Genomic DNA, 22412 nt, shown 5'->3' with positions numbered 1-22412 from the left:
TATAAACATGTTTGGGGTGGGTTAGGATCTGACAGTGGGTGCTTCTTATAGCTTTGAACTGGGTAGTAAGAGATGTCTCATATACTTGTAGAAGGGCTTGGAGGTGTTGTCCATAAGTGACTGATGGCCACAAATCACTCTGGGGGTGGGGGAGGGGCTGTAGATGTCTACAGTCTAGTGACAGGTGCCTCGTGCTAGGAGCAGGTGAAGCTCCTACCATCCCTTCAGGATCGCTGGGGCTTCTAGCCTTAGCTCAACCTTAACAGGCTCTCATTGCCCACCCCCAAGCCACAGGTCATAGCTTAGATGGGATAGAATGAGATGACTAGTCAGTTAGATGGAAAGGATTATTTCAATAACAATATGTATGGATGCTGACCACAGTTAATAACAATGTATTGTGTTTTATATATGTATGGGAAGAAGATACCATGAGTTAGCACTCAAAGTCCTAATTGTTTCATCATTAAATTGTGGACATGTATTTGAAACCTTTTATGTTAGAGAAGATGAATGAAATTGTCATCAAACATCATTTAAGTAAACAGTAGAAATGGTACTAAAACTGCAGTCATGAATGAAACAATACATTACCAAATCTTGATGCTGTCCTCAACCACAGTGTTTCACTGAGTTTTCTTCATAAATATCAATTCAATAATTTGTTCTTATTTTATACTGTTTGATTATAGAACCATTTAGTAATTCTTCTATTGTATGAAGAAACAAGACGTTTAATAGAATATGACACTGAAGAGCATGTTATAGAAAATTTCATGGCTGGAAGAAGACTCCATATCTTTAACCCTAAAATCCATGGTCAAACAGCATAGGGCATAACTTCCTAGATTCTGAAGTGATCCTGGAAAGAACTCATTGATCTTCACTGCCCCCTGCTGGTCCTAAGAATCCCTGTAGGGAAATTTTTGTCAAAGTTCATACTGAACTCCTCTCACTGTGTCTCTGGCACAGAAGTAGATGGCTGTGTCTTCAGTTTGCAGACTGTTCATTTTTAAGAAAACTTGGCTCTTGGAAGTGTCCCTGCTGATGCTCAGTCGGGATTTGAGAGCTGAATTGTAATCTGTGCTTCCATCATTCCATATTGTTCCCACCCACTCCAGACCCTTTCCTGGAGGCTGGCGAACCCAGTTTACACCATAGCTGGTTAGTGAGAACCCAGAGACAGTGCAGGTGAGGGACAGGGTCTCTGAGGGCTGCACCAGGCCAGGTCCTGACTCCTTCAGCTGTGCCTGGGACAGGGCACCTGGGAACAAATAACATCACTGTTAGTCATTCGTCCTATAGATTAAGTGCCTGAGTCCCTCTCCTGAAACTCTGAAACACTTACAGCTTGGAAATGTCACCAGGCAGAGCAACAGCACCAAGATAGCCATGGTGTGATGGTGGCTCTAAGGAGGAGGAGATGGGGATCATCAGCTAGGCCTTGGCTTTCAGTCTGAGCCTAATGGCTACTTTGCATTAGGGGAGGTTCCTGAGATGATAAAAGGAAGTGGAGGGTAGAATTTCTAATTTACTCTCCCTGTGCTTGAGATTACCTTTGTGCTTTGAAAAAATGGAGGTGAAAACTCAGGAACTTTTCCCCTGTAATGTGTGGATTTCCAATTCTAAAAAAACAAAACAAAACAAAACACCAGAAAGTATTAGTCACATTGTGCAGGCCTTGAAAGAAAAAATGGGGGGGGGGTTGGGAGGTTGGTAGTAGGTGAATTTTTATTCATGCAATACAAGTAAAACAGGTTACCTTATCTTCAATGTGATTGTATATTACTGTAAATTGCACTACAGGATGTAGGATTGTTTGTTCACTCAGAAATTCTTTCTCTTGGAATATTTTCTATTTTTGTTTTTAGATTTTTATATTTTATTATTCCCTTCAGAACAGCTACAGTGGTTCCTTCTTCACCAGGTGGTTTGAGAAAAAAATATGTAAAACCACAGATTTTAAATAGCATTGCATTGCAATTGATTTTTAAGTTATCTTCACATAAATTGAGAACAATAAATATCAGAAGGATATGTATGTGTTATTTGTTTTTGTTTTAGTATAAAAAATAGAAATGATGATTATTCAATTGTTTGCAAAAACTGTACAATTATTACTTAGCAAATAGTCATGAAATTGTTTTCTAACAATATCTTTATGGTTTTTCATATATGAGGAATTAACTGTCTAAAAAATACTTTCTGTGGACTCACCTCATTCTCATCACTTGTGAAGAAATAACTTTTAAGGAAGCAGATCACAAATATTGAGTTCATTTTGTTTCAAAGGTTTATCTGAGAGTATATCTAAGAGACGGATGTGGGTCCTATGTCAGTAGGCTGAATGACTTACCCTTCCTATTTTGGGACACTGTAGTTGGGACCTAGTCTTTGCACTTCTTGAATTCTGTCAGTTTCTCTGTATCAATGTACTTTTCTATCTCTCTGTCTTGTTTCATCTTGTAGCACATAAACAACGTGTTTTAAATATGTGAGTGAAGGGAAGGTCAGCTGTCCATAACAATTCATAAAAATCAGTAGACTGACACCAGGTTGATTGTTATGTTAACTGAAGTGAAAGGTAAGCCAGAGATTACGGAGTGATGAGACCAAGTGGAGCAGAGGGCAGGCATGAACGTGAGGAACCTTGTATTGATCACCATGAAGAGTCAGAGACTGGAGAGCTTCTCCTCAAGTCTTGGTAATGGAAACATCAGGCAGGAGAAGTGCAGAGCTATCCAATATGTTTGCTAGGACTCTGAGAATGTGGATCTAGTACTTGGCTTGGAGTTCCCACATTTTGTTTTTCTTTTTTCATTGTGCATAATCTTTGTATTGTGAGCAACTGTGGGTGCAGACCATACCCATTAGGGAAAAACGTCCATTTAATGGTCATTAACAGTATTAATGCTGTGTTCTTCTTGCTGTGATTAATCTGATGGTTAGGAGGATATTTTTCAGACATTATTCTCAGTATGTCTTATCTTGAGTTTGTCTGATATTTTCACTGTAGTTACAAAAAATTGGAAAGGGGTATCATAGAAATAATGCACCTTTCTGTACTATATTGGGGAATGTCATTTAAGTCCATGTATTCATGTGTTTTTGACTTTGGTTACTTCAGAGATAATCTCTGTCCCTATTCTGTTCCATAATGCTACTTTTCCATAAATCTCTCTTCAATAAACAGTCATTAGCAAAAGCATGAGCTCATGATAAATCCACACATTATTTATAGTTGTCATAAATTCCAGAGTTGGATCCTTACTAATGTCTTTCTTCTGTCATTTGTTTACTTATATGTAGTTCACAGGTGGATACCCACTTAATTGGCCTTGTTGCTAGGACAATACCAGACTGCCCATTTGTGTGGTGGCTAGGATAGGTATCTTTTAAATAATGACAATATGTGATATCCCAGGAAGATGTAGTTGGTGCCATCTGTGGTTTTCCATTCCTCAGATGTCTTAGAAAGAATGTAGAACCACCATGGAGACACAATTAGTCAGATGAGTTTCTTCCTGGTTTCTGATTCATTCTAAATTTCCAGTTCTTTTCTTGACTTCATGTCCTGATTTGCTTCTGTGAAGTTTTCTAAGAATTAAGATGGGAGAAACTCTTTCCTTTCTTTTTTGCTTCTGGTTATAATGTTGATCACATAAAAAGCTTACAAACTAGGACAATTGGCATTCTTGTCATGGAAAGATGTGTATAGGGGATATGACATTCTGCCCAACTGTGCAGCCACAGTGACACACACACTCACATTAAAGATACAGGAATACACTACAGTACATACACACAGCATACATTCACAGACAGAAATACATATTCATAAGCAGGGGGTATGGATTTCTTAAATCCTCTCTTGAGACAGGGTTCCTGTCATTAGTCTGGGCTCACTCACTAACCCAAGCTGGTATTAAACTATCAGATATTGATTGTCCTCCAATTTTCTCCCTATTGACTGAATTAAAGGTGTGTACCACTCTTCATGACCATCACATGGAGATGCTTTTAAAAAATAATTATGAAAATAAAATCAATTAAAAATAAATTTAAGTATATATTTATATGGTACATTCTGATCATTACTTTTGCTTTCTTCATCCCTCTCCGAATCCTTCGTCTCCCCAAACTTGTTAAATTACTTAACCTACAGCCTTTTATGAATATTCAAAGGATTGGTCTGATTGCATTCATTCATATTGACAAAGAGAGATTTAAAAACCTGTAATTGTCAGTACATTTTCACTTTTAAAAATAATTATATTATGTATATATTTGTGTTATAGATTACAATATTTATTAGTATGTGTAAGGTGTAATAATAAAATCTAAGGCTGAAGATTACTCAGGTGTATGGCACCTGCTCCTAGAATGAGTATCTCAGTTAACCTTCAGCACGTAGCTGAGAAGCGGGCGGGGTGGTTTATCACATGATCTGAACTCTTGTGATCCATTTTGGCTTTGTTTCATCTCAATCACTTTATATTTGTGCTTCCTAATTTAGGGATGACAATTGCCTCTCATGCCATGAGAGCAACTCATTTAAGAATGTGAAAAATGGGCTGATCTCTTGGATGAAACAGAGGCGTCATCTTTAACAGGGACTAGTGATATTTCAAAAGTTATATTATTAATTAAAATGAGGGATGCATTTTTGCAACATTACCCTTTTAATTGAGGTCTTACCAATGCTACACAGGAGTTCAACCATTGGCCTAACTCCCAGTACTGAATGAGGAATCAAACAGAGGGCACTTTGTCCTTCAGACTAATGTGTTTCTGAGCAGCTCTGTATTTAGAGTTTACCATCTTTGGTTTCTTTTGCTTCTTCTGGAACTAATGCTGGTCACATCATGGAATGACATCTGCCCTGTGTGATGATCTCCATTTTGTTCATGTCAGAGCACATCTTACATACAAAATCAAGTATAATGGAGCTGTGAAAATATCTGTGGTTCAAGTTCTTGTCAAACAGGGAACATTGCATGGGATCTTCTCTTTGAATTTAGTTCTCTATGCCTACACAAAGAGTTGGGTGTGCCAGCCAACCAGTTATCCAATCCATGACATGTAAGGACAGAGCAATCACAGGAGCTTGCTGTCTAACCAAGCTACTCAGTTTGTGACTTTTCAGGCTCAGTGATAGAGCGTGTCTTAAAATATATGGTGCAAATGGATAGAGTATACAGAAATACCCATATACACGTAACACACAGAGGGGGAAAGGGAGGCTGTAAATGAGAAATAATATAATAAATTAATATGAAAATGTATACCACAATTGAAACTATGCATTTCAATAAAATTTTGGATATTTCAAGGACTATTACACAGTTTATCTGTAGAGTGAATCCAGAAATAAAGGACTCCATTCTTTAATGCTTCTCTGAACATGTTTCAACTTTTTTTAGCTGAGACCTCTACTGTTATGGTGTGCCTTTGGATTATCTGTGTTTTGATGCTAATTCTGCTTCCTCAAGGATGGCTGCCTAGTCAATATTCAGGAATCAGGAGACTTCATCAGAACTTACTTTCCATTTAATTTGTAAAATAAAGGCGAGAGCCAGTGATTGGGCAGGGGAAGGGAAGGTGGAGCAGGAGGGAGAGAAGGTTTCTGAGAAAGAGGAAGATGGGGCTGAAGTATATGGCATGTAGAAAACTGAAAGTTATGAGAGATTTCTCCTGGGGAATAGGATAGTGTAGTGGTAGATCTGCCCAATCTAGGCACGAGCTTGTATTCATATTAGTCAGGTTGTGTTTTCTTTGCAAGGGTATATTTGGGTTGGAGGGGTTACAGAAACACTCTGCATGCTGTCAAATGCTCATGCTCATGCTGAGTTCCCTGAAGGGAGGTCTGTTTCTGAGTTCTCCGTGACATTCACTCATTATGAACAGTAATACATGGCCATGTCCTCAAACCTTAGACTGGTAATTTCCAGGTACAAGGAGTTCATGGCAATGCCTCTTGGATATGTTGTCCTTCAAGTGATAAGCATTGTTGGTGCAAATACTATCACTATGAATGTATGTTTCCCACCCCACCCCCTTCCCTGGATCCTGGAGGACCGAGGCCATGCCATGTGGGGCAGTGGACTGTGCCACAAGATGGAAAACCTGGTAAGGCTGAGTGAATTCAAGAAGTCTAGCAATTATCATAATTGAGGATTATAGGCATTAAAACATATACCTGACCAGGATTATGTCTTGGAATAGATGGTCCCGACGCCCCACGGAGATGAATGAGAGAGTCACATCTAGACAATATCTGATGTCCTTTCACATGCAGAAGAGGCATCCATACCATCCATAACCAAGCCACCAGAAAACATCTGTTTTCCAATCCCAATCCACACCAAAGTGTTCATAAGATACTATCTACAAGGAAGAAAGTGTACTAATTATTTCACCAAAGATTGTTTGAGAATGCCAAGCTTCTCAAGCTGTACCATGCCAGGGAAGAATATTGTCTCTGGAATCTTTTGTTGATAGAAGCTGTTTAAGCCTACTGCAGTCACTTCCTGCTTTGTGGAGTTGGCCTTGGCTCTTAGCTGCCCACTGCATCCTGCTGGCTGGCAGTGATGGCTGCAGTAGAGCCACTCTTTCAATGCTATAGCTGAGCAAGAGCTCTGCAGATCCATGCTGATCATATTAGGTATGCAGAGAGCCAAAGCCAGTCTCTGAAGGTGAAAGCAGATGCTGAACAACAGGGTTTGAGAGCCTTTTCTGTGTGCACTAAGCCTCCCCCAGACTCCTCTGTCTGCAATTCACACTGATACCTGCAAACACACAGAATGCTGGTCAGAAAACTCTCACAAAAAAGCAATTTTTGTCTTTTTCCTGTTCACTAACAGAATATCATCTGTTTACCTTTAAATAACCATAAAATATATACAGGGAAAACCAAGGAGAGCCCCAAGTACACAGAGAATAATCTGTGTTCAGTGCTGATCAGTGAATGTGGAGAATTGTCTATCTAGGGCTGGGTTCCTCTCCTTTAGCTGCAGGGTAAGGAAGTTTTGCCTTTCATGGGCTCAGGGAAGTGATATTTGCCTGTCCTCTTCTTATTTCTCTTGCAAGACCTACAGTTGGACACTTGGCAGGAGTCAGTGCTCAGAGAACACATAATCTATCAAAAACAATGATGACAGTTACAGAATTTAAGACAGTATTGCAGATTCATATTCAAATTTTCTTTGTTAAGAATTCAACACATTTCATTTCCGTTTCTCTTTAGCATGTTCATAGAACTTTCTCTTAAATAATTTCTATCTTCTTAGTATGAAAGGGAAATAAAAAACTGCTACACAAAGTTGTGTTTTTATTTAGGAACACAGTTTTTCCCTTTGACTTCTCTGGACATGACTTCTCCCTGGTATTCTTGTACAAGGCCACACCTCCCTTGGGAGGTTAGCAGACCTCCTTCTCTATGAGGCCAACACTTGGGATAGAGAGAACACTGTCCTCAGGCCTTATAAAGGCTTGCAAATTAAGCATTCTAAGTCTATGTCTTTCTATAGCTCCCTGTTTGCTATTCAGAAATATTTCTATTTGCAGCAAATGACTTGTTTTTCATCCAGAAATTCTCGATATGATCCCTGTAACTTCACCATTCTCTTTGTCCATTGTTATACCAGGTAAGTGCTGCCTGCCTTCATGTTGTATTAACCTAGTTTTCATTTTCCCCAATAAATATAACTTAGCAAAACTGGGTTTGTACATTAACTCTTTGTATGACCTTGAATTTATTTAACCGGTTTTGTTTTCTCCTTCTAATCTTAATTTTCTCACTACAGTCCACTTGTGTGCACTGGTCACAATATTCCCCTACCTTTGGTCTACTTTCTCCCTGACTTAAGATGGCATTCCTGTCTAGGCAGCCATGGTGCTGCAAGACCCAAGAGTTCTACATCTTAATTTGAAGGCAGCCAGGAAGAGACCATCGTTTGCAGACAAGAAAGAGGGTCTCTCTTCCACAATAAGCAGAGTTTGAGCACAGGATTCCACCCCTCTTTCTTCTCCAGAATAGTGACGTACATTTTCAACAAGATCATAGTTACTCCAACAAGTCCACACTTCCTAATAATGACACTTCCAATGGAACAATCAATACAAACCACAAAAACCTCAATAACACATTGCACATGCTCTTGGTAAAAAGTCAAATCCTTAAGAATTAGAAATATAAACGTTGGTTCTGATATATTTTAGTCAAACCTACTTCCCATTCATCCTTTTTCACCAACATTGATCTTCAGCCTGGTACTTGTCACATGACTGTGAATGATTTACAATTAATATTGTGGGGAGCTGTTAAACTTCCTGTTCATATCCAGACTTCTAATAATATCATCCATCTGACATCGAGAGCTGCCTCGATTTGATGATCCATTGAGATGGTACCCACAGCCAGCATTGCTTCTCTGAATAATGCTTTTCTAGCTCAAATGTGAGACAGTAGTTTCTCCCAGTCAGCAGCAATATCTGGACCCTGTTCCAGTGTTTTCAAGTGAAGTGTCATGTGTGCCACTGAAGTTTATTTGAAACATTATTCTAACAAGGTTATTCTATGCACATTTAGTCCTTAGTCCACATATTCTTTTCTGACATTTACAGTAGAAATTATTTTAAATTTTATCTTATGTCTTTTTTTTTAAATTTTCAGCATCTGTTTAATATGTAAATTATGTGTAATCATGTTTTAAGATTGAGACAGGTGGAGGTAGGTTCATTGCATAGGAAGCACCTTTAATTCAGCTGTATTCTCTACATGCTACTGGAGTACATTCTTGTATCATGATTTCAAAATCTGGTATTTCAGATTGCTGTCCTTTTCCACAGACTTATTCCACAGGGTTGATGTTAATTAACACATCCCAGAGAGCCCACAATGTCAGAACAGATATGCATTTTCATACATTTAGGGGAAATTATGATTTTTGACAGAGAACTCATCCAGGCAAAACATTGAGGCCACTGTGTGCACTAATTGTAAGATGAGAGCCTGATTGGTCCATGTGGGCCTATTTCAACAGACAGACTGAAATTCACTGATGTGGGGGCATGTTCAGTGTTTACTGGACTCTGATTCATTTCTATGGCTTCTCTGATGAGAGTCCAAGGACTGTGATAGTTGTGTGCTGAAAGAATATATTGGAGATTATTTTTCAATCAGGTAAGATGAGCAGTGAGACTGGAGCATAGTGGGACAGGAAGGCTGGGGTCCTTTGGGTCACCTGGGCCTCAAGGATTCCTACCATTACCTTGATGTACATCACTGATGAGGAGACAAAAAAGCTTAGAGATATTCATTCTCTGATTTCCCTGTATCTGACAACCTCTCATTACTCAATATCCTCCTCCCTCTTTCATGTTTTCCAGGGAACCACGCTTCCTTTACAGAAGACACAGATTTTACATAGATTTTCAATTTTGTATTTCAGAAGATCTTAGCAGCTGTAGTAATCAAGGCTTCTATCCCTGCACAAAACATCATGACTAAGAAGCAAGTTGGGGAGGAAAGGGTTTACACTTCCTCATTGCTGTTCATCACCAAAGAATGTCAGAGCTGGAACTCAAGCAGGTCCAGAAGCAAGAGGTTATGCAGAGGACTTGGACAGATATTAATTACTGTCTTGTTTCTCCTGGGTTCTCAGCTTGCTTTCTTATAGAACCAAGACTACTAGCCCAGGGATGGTAGCACTTACAAGAGGCCCTCCCACTTGACCACTAATTGAGAAAATGCCTTACAGCTAGATCTAATGGAGGAATTTCCTCAAGGGCGGCTTGTTTCTCTGTGATAACTCTTTTGAATTATTGTAGATATTTTAAATTTGGCTGACAATATATTTAACCTGGTGTGTTTAAGACTATGTAGAGCCCTCAGGTCAATTTGTGGGTAGAAGATCTCTTTGTGTGGCCAATGCAGGAGCCTCAGATACAGTAAACCCTTCACTGTATTTAGTTCATCACTCACAGTTCTGAAAGTCAACCACACAAACTCTTAGGACTCACTTAGGACTTAGGACAAATATATATTTTTACAGACACTTGTGACATTATATCATGTTGCTGCTTTGCCTTTATGCTAATAAGATACTGTGAAATATGACCCAGAGTGGACTGAGTTGACCATTGTGAAACTGCAGTGAAGTAAGCATTGGTGATGAACCCACATTCTAGCACTCCTTTCACCACTGAACAAGATTGAAGGGGACATATTCAAGGTAGTGGTGATGTTCTATATATTGTAACCAACTCAGCCCTATTGCTGTAGTCTCTATGGAAATACAGGGATTTATTGACATTTTACTCCTGTTTTCATTTGCTTTATTGCTGCAATCTCCCAGCCTGTGCTCCAGGGTTCCTCATGGTTCTCCTTCCTCTATGTTGCTGTTTTATACACATTTCTATGTTACATATTACAGAAATTACAAGAAGATTGGGTTTTGACTCTCAGAAGACAACAACAACTAAACATTTTAGAAACCATTAAGAACAGTCTGGTGGAAACTGAGATGAAATCAGAGAAATTGTCAATCTCAGGCTTCTGCCTGTATGGGTCACTCTTTCCAGTGACTATCCATTCACTTGACTAGTTATAGTTGTGATGCCGAAGTAGGCAAAAATTCTCAGCCTTCCCCTCCCTCTCTGAAACGTTATTCTCACACGCAGAGATGGACCTGATGATGGAGAAGCAAGACAGAGAATGCAGAATTGCTGGACAGAAGAACCTGTGGTGGTTACTGGATCCTCTTCCAAATACTGGTCTAATGTGTGAACCAATGAGTACAGAAACCTCTTTCTCCCTTTGATTGGAAGTCCTACCATACCAATATGTTGTAGATGGAGCTATTCTATTATCACAGGAAAATCAAGGGCCTGACAATCTGACAAATAAAACAGTATCCAGAGACACTTCATGTTTCATTTGAACAACCATTATTCCTCGATTTCCAATACCAACATACTCTTCTATAGTGACACAATCAATATGTTCCCAGAATGCCATTGAGAAGAGTGCTGTATCTAGGTACTTGGTGACACACCTGACTTCTGGTGAGGAACCCCATCTCAAAATGAGTCAAGAATCTTTTATAATATTTTTCTGGGACAGCAGTATATATAAGATCCTTAGAAGTCTGGGTGGGGGGAGAAAAGGGATTAATGTGTTAAAACAAAAATCATTTGACCCATAAAATTTGAGGGGAACCATTCAAACTAAAGCTTACCTGATGAAGAGGAACAGGAGGAAAGAAAAGAGATGTTACCCATTAAGTGGATTAAGAGCTGTTTGCAGCAAATTGAAGCTCGGTGAGTGTTACCAGTTATCTTGGCCTTATGACTCAATTCACAATTCTTACACAAATTTCATTACCAGCATCACAGCTGGGTCAGGTCTGTTGCTTAGCACAAGTGTGAGGATGGTGAACAGAGTGAACATCATCAAGTACATGGGTCACTGGCCCTGAATTTTTTCTGTGTTCCTTTAAATTGAATCTTATATAGTGCCCTATCAGAGAGTCTTACTGACTCTCTGCCCTGAAATTAGGGCTTCACAGTGTTAAGGCTTCTTTGCTTCCTCAGGTTCTAATCATGGTGTTCTAATAGAACAACTTCTGCCCTGAATGATGCTCTGAATTTTGTGTTCAAGTTAGAGATGATGCTACATTTAAAGTCATCTAGAAAGGGACTGATTTTATAACTCTGTGCTTCAAGTTATTACCATATAATCCCAAGTATCTCTGTTTAGTTCTACATAACTAAAAAGAAGGTATGTTTGGTAGCCATAGGAAGGTCCAGGCCCAGGTATGGACAATTTCAGTGTAATTGTGTAGACTGAATGAAGTCATCTCATCTCAACATGTAAACACACACACACACACACACACACACACACACACACACACACAGAGAGAGAGAGAGAGAGAGAGACAGAGACAGAAACAGAGATACAGAAACAGACACACACACACACACACACACACACACCTGAAAACACTCACACTCACACAGTCACTCACACATACACACGTTGAGAGTGAAAGAAATATAAAAAGACACAGTCGGAGAGAGACAGAGAGATAAACAGATGATAGAGAGGCAAATTAAATACAGATCTACATAGAGAGACAGAAACACTGTGAAAAGTTAATGAATACAAAACACATTATACAGGAAAACAGAAATTTGACTAAACATTTATATACTACAATGTCTACTGCATCCTGTACTAGTATAGAGATTTCATTTAGAGAGGCAACCTAGACACAAAGGAGTCCAGACTTCTCTTCCCTCCAGATCTTTCTGAATAGTCTGTTAAGTCTCTGTTAACAGGAGCTTTGTGTTCTCTCTGCGCCCCCTGCTGGTCCTGACTGCATGCACTCCAGGAGGTTTTTGTTTGAGCTCAGAGTAATATTTCTTCACTGTGTTTTGCACAGTAATATGTGGCTGTGTCCTCAGATCTCAGACTGTTCATTTCCAGATACAGGGTGTTCTTAGAATTGTCTCTGGAGATGGTGAATCGACCCTTCACGGAGTCTGCATAGTACTTGTTACTACTATCATAATAAATCAGTGCTATCCATTCCAGTCCCTTCTTTGGAGCCTGTCGAATCCAGTGCATGCCATAGCTACTGAAAGTGAATCCAGAGGCTACACATGAGAGTTTCAGGGACCTCCAGGCTGTACTAAGCCTCCCCCAGACTCCACCAGCTGTACCTCACACCAGACACCTGCAAACAAAGAATGAAAGTCAGAAAACTGTTACTAAGAAAACAAAACAAAATAATAAAACAAAACATTTTTCTATTTTTCATGTTCACACAACAGACAAAATCTCATTTCTACAAATTACCTTTTAAAATAAAAACAAGGAAAACCAGGTTGAGCCTGAAGTCCATGGCCAGTGGTCTGTGTTCAGTGCTGATCACTGATTGAGAAGACCTGGGAATCAAGGGCTGGGCTCTTCTGTCAGAGCTGCAGGGTCAGAGCAGGGCTGGTTTTTCATGGGCACAGAGAAGCCTTATTTGCATGTCTTCCTGCTACAGCATGCTTTGGAGTTGGAACTGGGCTAAATCCTGTGATCATAGCAGATATAAGACATGAAAGTCACAGTTGTATGTTACAGAGTTTGACAAACTAATTGAGGTTTCAAATTCACATATTTTGTATAAGATTTGTCTATACTCCATTTACTTTGGTTTAGCACATGTACATAGAACATGCTTTGTCTCCATAATATGTGACCTAAATGTGCAATTAAGTAAATAATTTAATAGCACCACACATAATTTTGTTTCTAGGCATGAGTTTACTCTTTCCCCGTGTCTGATATGCTTATGTCATTTCCTGAATATGGGTCTTGGACAAGGTTACATCTGAAAGGTTATGGTAGCAGAACTCATTTTTCTTATGAAAATTTTTAGAAATTGATTATTTTTCATAGCATGCAGTCCTCAGGTTTTCTGGAGGCTTGCACCAGAAACATTCCTGGTCCCAGTCTGCCTACCACTCAGAATTTGCTAGAAAGACATATTTTTCTTTGAAGCAAATTTGGTTGTTAGTTTTCCTTTTCCTCAATAAATATAATTAGCACAAACATGGAGTTTAATTAAATTCTGAGATGACTTTTACCCTATTTAACCTGTCTGGTATGAGTGGAATCTCTGGTGGGTTTTGATTTGCATTTCCCTGATGACTAAGGATGTTGAGAATTTCCTTAGGTACTTATCAGCCATTTGATATTCTCAGCTGAGAATTCTTTGTTTAGGCTCTCTGATGACATTTTTAATAGATTTATGGCTCTCTGAAAGTCTAACTTCTTTAGTTTTGAAAGGGGGATATTGGACATTCCCAATCTGTTCCCCCATTAGTCCCCAGATCAGAGGTAGGAAATGATAAAGATCATTGAAGCAAAATGAAATTTTTCTTCTATGAGTTTAGTCTGGTTTTTTGTCCTAAGAAAGTGTCCTTTGCCTCACAGCAGGTTTGAAGTCATATGAGGCCACATTTGTTGATACTGGATCTCAGAGGATAAGCCATTAGTGTCTTGTTCAGGAGGAAGAAAAGAACTTTGAAGGGCTTCGAGACCCCATATGAACAAAATGTGTTCAAGGCTCTTTCCCAAATTTCCTAGTTCTATAAGTTTAAGACTGTATCTGGATTTTTATGTGGGGAGGTCCATATAGAAGGAGGGGGGAGGGTTAGGGGATGTTTCACTTGGAATAACGTAAATAAGAAATACTCAAGTTAATAATAATAATAATAATAATAATAATAATAATAATAATAATAATAAAGAATGGGTCAATTTGCATTCTTCTACATGCTGACCTCCAGTTGTAACATCACCATGTGTTGAAAATGCTATCTTTTTTTCCCACTGGATAATTGTAGATCCTTTGTCAATGATCAAGTTACCATAGGTGTGTGGGTACATTTCTGGTCTTCAATTCTATTCCATCGATCTACCTGTCTGTCTCTGTACCAATACCATACACACAGTTTTTATCACTATTGTTCTGTAATACTGCTTGTGGTCAGGGATGGTGATTTCCCAAGAAGTTCTTTTATTCTTGAAGATAGTTTTCGATATCCTGGGTTTTTTGTTATTCCAAATGAATTTGAAAATTACTTTTTCTAACATTTTAAAGAATTGAGTTGGAATTTTGATGGGGACTGCATTGAATCTGTACATTTCTTTTGGCAAATGGCTATTTTACCTGATTAATCCTGCCAATACATGAGCATGGGATGTCTTTCCATCCTCTGTGATCTTCTTCAATTTCTTTCTGCAGAGACTTGAAGTTCTTGTCCTACAGATCTATCACCTGCTTCTTTAGAGTCACACTGAAGTATTTTATGTTATTTGAGACTGTTGTGAAGGCTGTCCATTCTCTCATTTCTTTCTCAGACTGATTATCCTTTGAGTAAAGGAAGGCTACTGATTTGTTCGAGTTAATTTTATACCCAGCCACTTTGCTGAAGTTGCTTAAAAGGGTTAGTAGTTCTCTGGTGGAACTTTTGGGGTTACTTATGTATTCTATCATATTGTCTGCAAATAGTGATATTTTGAGTCCTCCCTTTCGAATTTGTATCCCTTTGACCTCCTTTTTTTTGTCTGATAGCTCTGTTTAGGATAGTACTATATTGAATAAGTAGGGAAGGAGTGGGCAGCCTTGTCTAGTCTCTGATTTTAGTGAGATTGCTTCAAGTTTCTGTCCAGTTAGTTTGATGTTGGCTATGGGTTTGCTGTATATGGCTTTTCCTATGTTTAGGTATGGGCCTTAAATTCTAATTTTTCTGAAACTTTAAACATGGATGGGGGTATTAAATTTTGTCAAATGCTTTCCCAGCATCTAATGAGATGATCATATGGTTTTTTTCCTTGAGTTTGCTTACATAGTGGATTATGTTGATGGATTTCTTTTATTTATTTATTCATTTTTTTTGGAGCTGAGGACTGAACCCAGGGCTTTGTGCTTGCTCTACCACTGAGCAAAATCCCCACCCCTGTTGATGGATTTCTGTATATTGAACCGTCCCTGCTTCCCTGAGATGAAGCCTACTTGATCATGATGGATGATTGTTTGGATGTGTTCTTGGATTAAGTTTACAAGAATTTTATTGAGTATTTTCATCAAGATTCATAAGGAACATTGGTCTGAAGGACTTTTTCTTTGTTGAGTCTTTGTATGGTTTAGGTATAAGCATAATTGTGGTTTCATAGAAGGAATTGGGTAGTGCTCTTTCTGTTTCTCTTTTGTGGAAAGTTTGGACAATATTGGTATGTGGTCTTCTATGAAGGTATGAGAAAATTCTGTACTTAACCTATCTGGTACTGGGTTTTTTGGTTAGGGGAATTTTAATAATTGCTTCTATATCCTTAGTAGTTATGGGATGGTTTATCTGATCCTGATTTAACTTTGGTACCTGGTATCTGTCTAGAAATTTGTCCATTTCATACAGGTTTCCCAGTTCTGTTGAATATAGACTTTTGTATTAGGATCCGATGATTTTTGTTAATTTCCTCAGATTCTGGTTTTTTTTTTGTCCCTTTTCTTTTCTGATTTTGTTTATTAGGATACATTCCCTGTGCTCTCTGATTTGTCTCCCTACAGATTTATCTATAGTGTTGATTTTCTCAAAGAACCAGCTCCTGGTTTTGTTGACTCTCTGTATAGTTCTTTTTCTTTTGACTTGGTTGATTTCAGCAGTGAGTTTGATTATTTCCTGTTGTTTATTCTTCTAGGGTATATTTGCTTCTTTTTGTTCTGGCACTTTTAGGTGTGCTGCCAAGCTGCTAATGTATGAAATCTCCAGTCTCTTTTTGGAGGCACTCAGAGCTATGATTTTTTTTCCTCTTAGCACTGCTTTCTTTGTGTTACAAAAGTTTGGGTATGCTGTGCCTTCATTCTAAAAAGTCTTTGGTTTGTTTCTTTACATCTTCCTTGACTAAGTTATCATTAAATAGATAACAGTTCAACTTCAATGTATACATGGGCTTTCTCTCATTTTTGTTGTCATTGAAGCTTTAGTCCATGGTTATCTGTTAGGAAGCATGGAATTATTTCAATATTCTTGCATCTGGTGAGGGTAGTTTGTAACCAACTTTATGGTTAATTTTGGAGAAGGTACAATTAGTTGCTGAGAAGAAAGTACATTCTTTTGTTTTATCTGTTACATCCATCTAGTTCTTAAGTTCTGTTTATTTTTCTATGTCTCTCTTTAGTTTCTGTTTTCATGACCTGTCCATTGATCAGAGTTGGGTGTTGAAAACTCCCACTACTTTTGTGTGAAGTGCGATGTGTGCTTTGGGCTTTAGTAATGTTTCTTTTAGGAATGAAGTTTCTCTTATATTTGGTGCATAGATATTCAGGACTGTGTGTTCATCTCGGTGCATTTTTCCTTTGTTGAATATGTTGAATGTCCTTCCATACATTTTTAATATCTTTTGGTTGAAAATCAATTTTATTTGATATTGGAATGGCTACTCAGCTTGTTTCTTGGGACCATTTCCTTGTAAATTGTTTTACAGGTTTTTACTCTGAGGAAATGTTTGTCTTTGTCTCTGAGGTATGTTTCCTGTATGCAGTAAAACGCTGGGTCCTATTTATGTATCCAGTCTGTGTCTATGTCTATGTCTAGTCTATGTGTTTTTATTGGGGGAATTGAGTCCATTGATTTTAAAAGACACTAAGGAAACATGATTGTGGTTTCCCATTATTTTTGTTCTTTGAGGTGGAATTATGTTTGTGTGTCTCTTTTCTTTTGGTTTCATCGCAAAGCAATTACATTCTTGCTCTTTCTATGGCGTAGTTCCCCTCCTTGTGCTGTAATACAGGATTTATAAAAGGAAATAGAAACAATAAATAAAGAAAAAAACAGAGACAACCATGGGAAATAGAAAATATAGGAAGGAGATCAGGGTAGATAGATGCAAGCATCACAAACAGAATACAAGAGATAAAAGAGAAAATCTTAGGGGCAGAAGACACCGTAAAAAACACTAACATAATGGTTAGAGAAAATGTCAAATGCACAAAGCTCTTAGCGTAAAACATCCAGGAAATCCAGGACACAATGAGAAGATAAAACCTAAGGATAACAGATAGAAGAGATCTAAGACCCCCAAGATAAAGGGTCAGTAAATATCTTGAAAAATTATAAAGGAAAATTTCCCTAACCTAAGGAAAGATATGCCCAAAAGCATACAAGAAGCCTACCGAATGCCAAATATATTAGACAAGAAAAGAAATTCCAAAACAAAGAAACAATATTAAAAGCAGTAGGAGAAAAGGGTCTAGTAACTGTAAAGGTAGACCTGTCAGAATTAAACCAGACTTCACACCAGAGACTATGAAGGCCAGAAGATCCTGAACAGATGTCTTACAGACCCTACCAGAATGCAAATGCCTGCACAGGCTACTATATCCAGCAAAATTCTCAATTAACATAGATGGAAAAACCAAGATATTCCAAGACAAAACCAAACATAACACAGGTTCCTACTCCTGATTGCGCCTAGGTTCTTATGCCCAGAGGGCACAGAGGGCACTAGGCAGATTCTTCTTGGGCCAAGAATGTTAAGAAAACTATATCTCTTCTCTGAGCTCTCAGGAATATGTTTTCCAAGATCATTTTCCTGTGCATTTTTTTGTTTTTCTTTTTTTAAAACAATATCGAAGGACCCATTGCCATGGAATCAGTCAGGGAAATATTTTAAGATGGTAGTTCTTGGGGACACTACAGGCCTCTGCAGGCTGTGCTCCAGGCAAATCAGACTGGGTGTTGAATGGGGAGACAGGTTTTTAAACTGATTATTCTTGGGGTATGCAGGCCATCATGGGGAAGCAGAAAGCTTTTGGGGTGCCTGCACAAGATTCCATGAGATGAAATGGCAAGCCTAGTGCCAGCTACTGGTGGTCGGGTACCATAGTCAACTGACCTCTGTTTGCTATGCACCAGTGTCCCAGGCTATGAGGTGATTCAATGGGCTGTTATCCAAACTGTTTAATCCTGTGGCCCTGCAGGGCTCCTTGCAAAACCCAGCATATTCCTAACTACTGTTAGGTTTGTTCTTTTCACGTGTTTCAATTTTCTTGTTTTATTTAAGTACCCTTTTATCTTTAGCATTTTCTTTAACCAATGTATTAATTTCTTGTACCATGACTTCTATGCCTGATATACTTTCTTCTGTCCCTTTTATTTCTGTTTGTAATGCTTGTGTAGGTAGTACCTGTTCTCTGTGCTTGTTTTCCATCTACAGGATAGCCATAGTTTGTTTTCTTTATCGTTTATATTTTCATTTGCAGGTCTGGAACAATTTTATTTATCTCTTTCGCCGTTTTCCTTGTATTTTTCTGTTTTTTAAGGGCTTCACGCTTACTTACCTAAAGGTCTCTATTATCTTTTTACTACCTTTATAAAATTAGATTTAAGGATATTTTCTTGCAATTCAGGTGTGTTAGGATTTTCAGGATTTGCTGAAACAGATTCCATGGGTTCTTTTGGTTACATGTTGCCCTGGCTTTTTTTGATTGTGTTCTTCAGTCTTCTGGTTATATTTGGTGTTAAGAAGCCTGAAATTCCTTTATAGGAAAAAACCCCTGGGCCTGCATATAGAATTGATAGTCTCTGACACTAGTGTCCCTCTGGGATTGCAGGTACAGATTGTTTTCCTTGGTTACATCAGACCTCCAGGGACCCATGCAGAGCTGATGGTTCCTGGTGATTGCAAGTCTTTGGGACAGGCAGATTTGTGGACAGTGTGACAGAGAAGAGGTGACAGGGCAGATTTGATGACTGCTGGGTTTTCCTGGGAACCTAGTAATACAGGGTTTGGCAGCGCTTATGGGTCTCACCTGTTTGTCCTGGACAGCAACAGGCTTTCAGGGATGTAGGCAGTCTATGGGTCGGAAAATAGTGTGCAGAGGTGAGAGGGCTGAACTTTGTGCCTCTGGTTTTGCCCAGAGGGGCTGGTAGGTAAAAAATTTTGATGCAGGTGTCACCTGGTGAACCAATATGGCTGCAGGCTTCTGAGGTTGCGGTTACAAGTTTGGACCAGAAGATGGAGTGCAGAGGGCTCAGGGCAGACCTCAAGCCTATCGGAATTGATGGGGGATGCTGACTGCAGAGATTTGGGGCTTGGGATCTTAATGGCTAGTACCCAGTGGGAGCCATAATGAGGTTTCCTCATATACATCAATAGAATAACATGTTTCTATTTTGAAATGTTAGCATATAGCACAAATAAATTACCATATTTAAACTTTCTAAAATTCAAAAGAATATTTCCTTATATCGTTAGTTATAGCAAGAATAGTTACATAACTATAACAGGAGTCTATGATTTATTAGCTCCCTGAGGTTCTTCTCATCAGACAGAATCTTTTTGATATCAATATTTTTAGTTTTTACCTGGTAAATTTATGAATAACTCAAACAACAAAATAGTAATAACATGATTTGATTTGTCTAAACTTCATAACAAATTTGAGGATTCCAGTCACTTTTAAACTTCACTGTTAATCTGCTCTGACTGAGTCAGGAGCAGCTACTCCATCCGGCAAGAACCAGCTTCCTTAGTTCCAGTATTTCTATAATATCCACAAACAGAAAATTTATACATGATTTATAAAATGTCCATCTCAATTTCTTTAGTTGATGCTTGACACTAAGGTGGTATTTCCTTATGGTGATAGAATTAGGAACAGAACATCCCAGGAAAACATGTCACTTTTGTCATACACTATTAGGGAACATGTGATACGAGCACTTATTCCAATATTTTTCTGTTTGATTACCTGTGTAGGTAAGGCATGCCATGATTCTGCATTTGTATCATCTGGGTATCCTTTTTGTTTATTATTGTTAAGAACTAATCACAGGAAATGCACAAGAGTAAAGAGTATAAGGGGAATCTCTATGAAGTATTGGTGATTTTGTTCTACTTCTGAGGGAGAGCCCTGCTTGTATTTATGTATTCTATAGTGTATTTACCTCAATGTGAGTGTATGGATAGTTAATTGACATATAGTGTTAGCATATTACTAATGTGTTGGGTCAAAAGTGAAATCCTTTGAGTGAGACCATCTAGAAATTGGTTCTATATAATTTAAGTACAGCAACCATGTATAAAGTTTCCACTTTGTTCATTCCATGTCACCACCATCCATGTAGACTGATTTTCCTGATTATCAGGCAACAGGTCAGTGGATTTTCTTGGGTTCAGCATTGTGTAGAGTTCTTTATTATTACATTTGTCCTGAACTCATTATTTGAAATAATGTAGTCAATTTGGTTCCCATTGCTTAATCATACACTATTTGTGTTTCTAGAGGACACTGATGGAAGAATTGTAGGAAGGATTCCAGCCCCAAAGCAACTCCACAGGAAGATCAAAAAACTATCTTGGACATTTGCGGCCCTCAGAGAGTAAGCCAAGTAAACCAAGGAACATATAGGTACTAGACCTAGGCCTCCTGACACATATGTGTCAGATGTGGAGGTGGGTCGTCATGTAGGTCCTCCAAGGAATGGAGCAGGTCTTATCCCAAATGCTGTTTCCTGTATTGGAAAATGTTCTTCTGCCTGGGCTGCCTTGTCTGGTTCCATTGGAAAAGGAATCACTTGGCCTCACAGAGAATTTAAGAGCCAGTGTTTGGGAATACTCAAGTGGACCTATAACCACTTAGAGGAGAAGGGTAGGTATGTGGAGAAAGGATTGAAGGAGGTGGTGACCAGGAGTAAGGAAGTAAGAGGGTTGTAAAATGAAGAGAAAAAAAAAGAAAAAGTAAATTAAAATAGAATTCTAACTAGAAAAACAACAACAAAAAATCCACTCATACATCAAATAAATGACATGCCTGTGGCCCTCTCTTAAAACCCTGAAACACTTAGAGTTTGAAAATGTCACCAGGCAGAGGAGTAGTGCCAGGACAATCATACTCTGATGTAGGTTCTAGTGAGAAGGATATTGGGCTTCCCAGGTAGGCCAGGGCTTTCAGCCTGAACCTGAGGGCTGCATTTTATCGAGCAAGGTTCCTGAGAGGATCAAAGGAAGCACAGGACAAGGCTTCAAGTTTTAATAAGGTTTGAATTTTGCTCCTTAGAGAAAGTGGCAATGTTTACCAAGAAATATTTTATTTGTCCATTCTGATCCAATTTCAGACAATGAAGAAATTATATATGTCACACTGTACAGGCTTCGGAATAAAGCATATGGCTAATTACAGGAAGTGAGCCACATTCATGTAGTGCAGGCAGAAGATGGATCCATATCCTGCAAGCATTCATATCTCTGTAAGTTCCAGAAGAAGGCTTGGGATGTAATTGGGTCTCTTATTGTGAAATATCTTGCTTCAGTAAGTATTTAAATTCATCTTCTTGGTGTCTGTTGTGTGAGTCTTATCCTTATTGCTCTTCTAGAAAAGATAACTTGTGAAGGAGGTCTTTAAAACACTTCGTATATGTGATTTCATCTATTTATCTGAATGTACTTTTTAATTTGTTTTTTGTTTGTTTGTTTGTTTGTTTTGTCTCTGTCTTCAGCTTGTGGCGTGTAAAAACTCACATTCCTAAATATATTTTGGTACTGGTGTAGGAATGAAATGTCTGCTTTTTGATAACAGGGCATTGTCAGGAGTCATAACTGGACAAGCTAATAACTGACAGGTGATCATTCTGAGATGGCCAGCCTCGGATTGTTATATAATCTGTGACTGGTTCGCCCTCATTAAGCAAGGCTATAAGGGATACATTTTGGGACAGATTCTGCTATTAAAATGCTTTTCCAATTTTATTATTAGACATATGTAACAATCATTAAGTAAGAGCACACCCCTTTGATCAGATCTCTGCAAATGTACAACGATGTACTGTCTTATAGTGACGCTATATAG

The 22412-nt window shown here is 38.5% G+C and overlaps 2 gene segments (V, D, J or C); both read right to left on the bottom strand.

Annotated features, from left to right (window-relative positions):
- Positions 1 to 929: 929 nt before the first annotated feature.
- LOC116905423 lies at positions 930 to 1403 on the bottom strand. The segment is given in 2 exon segments: positions 930 to 1264; positions 1349 to 1403. Coding segments are annotated over 2 exon segments (381 nt in total).
- Positions 1404 to 12415: 11012 nt separating this feature from the next.
- On the bottom strand, positions 12416 to 12932 carry LOC116905422. The segment is given in 2 exon segments: positions 12416 to 12743; positions 12866 to 12932. Coding segments are annotated over 2 exon segments (374 nt in total).
- Positions 12933 to 22412: the final 9480 nt, after the last annotated feature.

Source organism: Rattus rattus, chromosome 7 (genome assembly GCF_011064425.1).
Source record: "Rattus rattus isolate New Zealand chromosome 7, Rrattus_CSIRO_v1, whole genome shotgun sequence".
NCBI classification, from domain to species: domain Eukaryota; kingdom Metazoa; phylum Chordata; class Mammalia; order Rodentia; family Muridae; genus Rattus; species Rattus rattus.
This window is presented reverse-complemented; position numbering and strand designations above follow the sequence as displayed.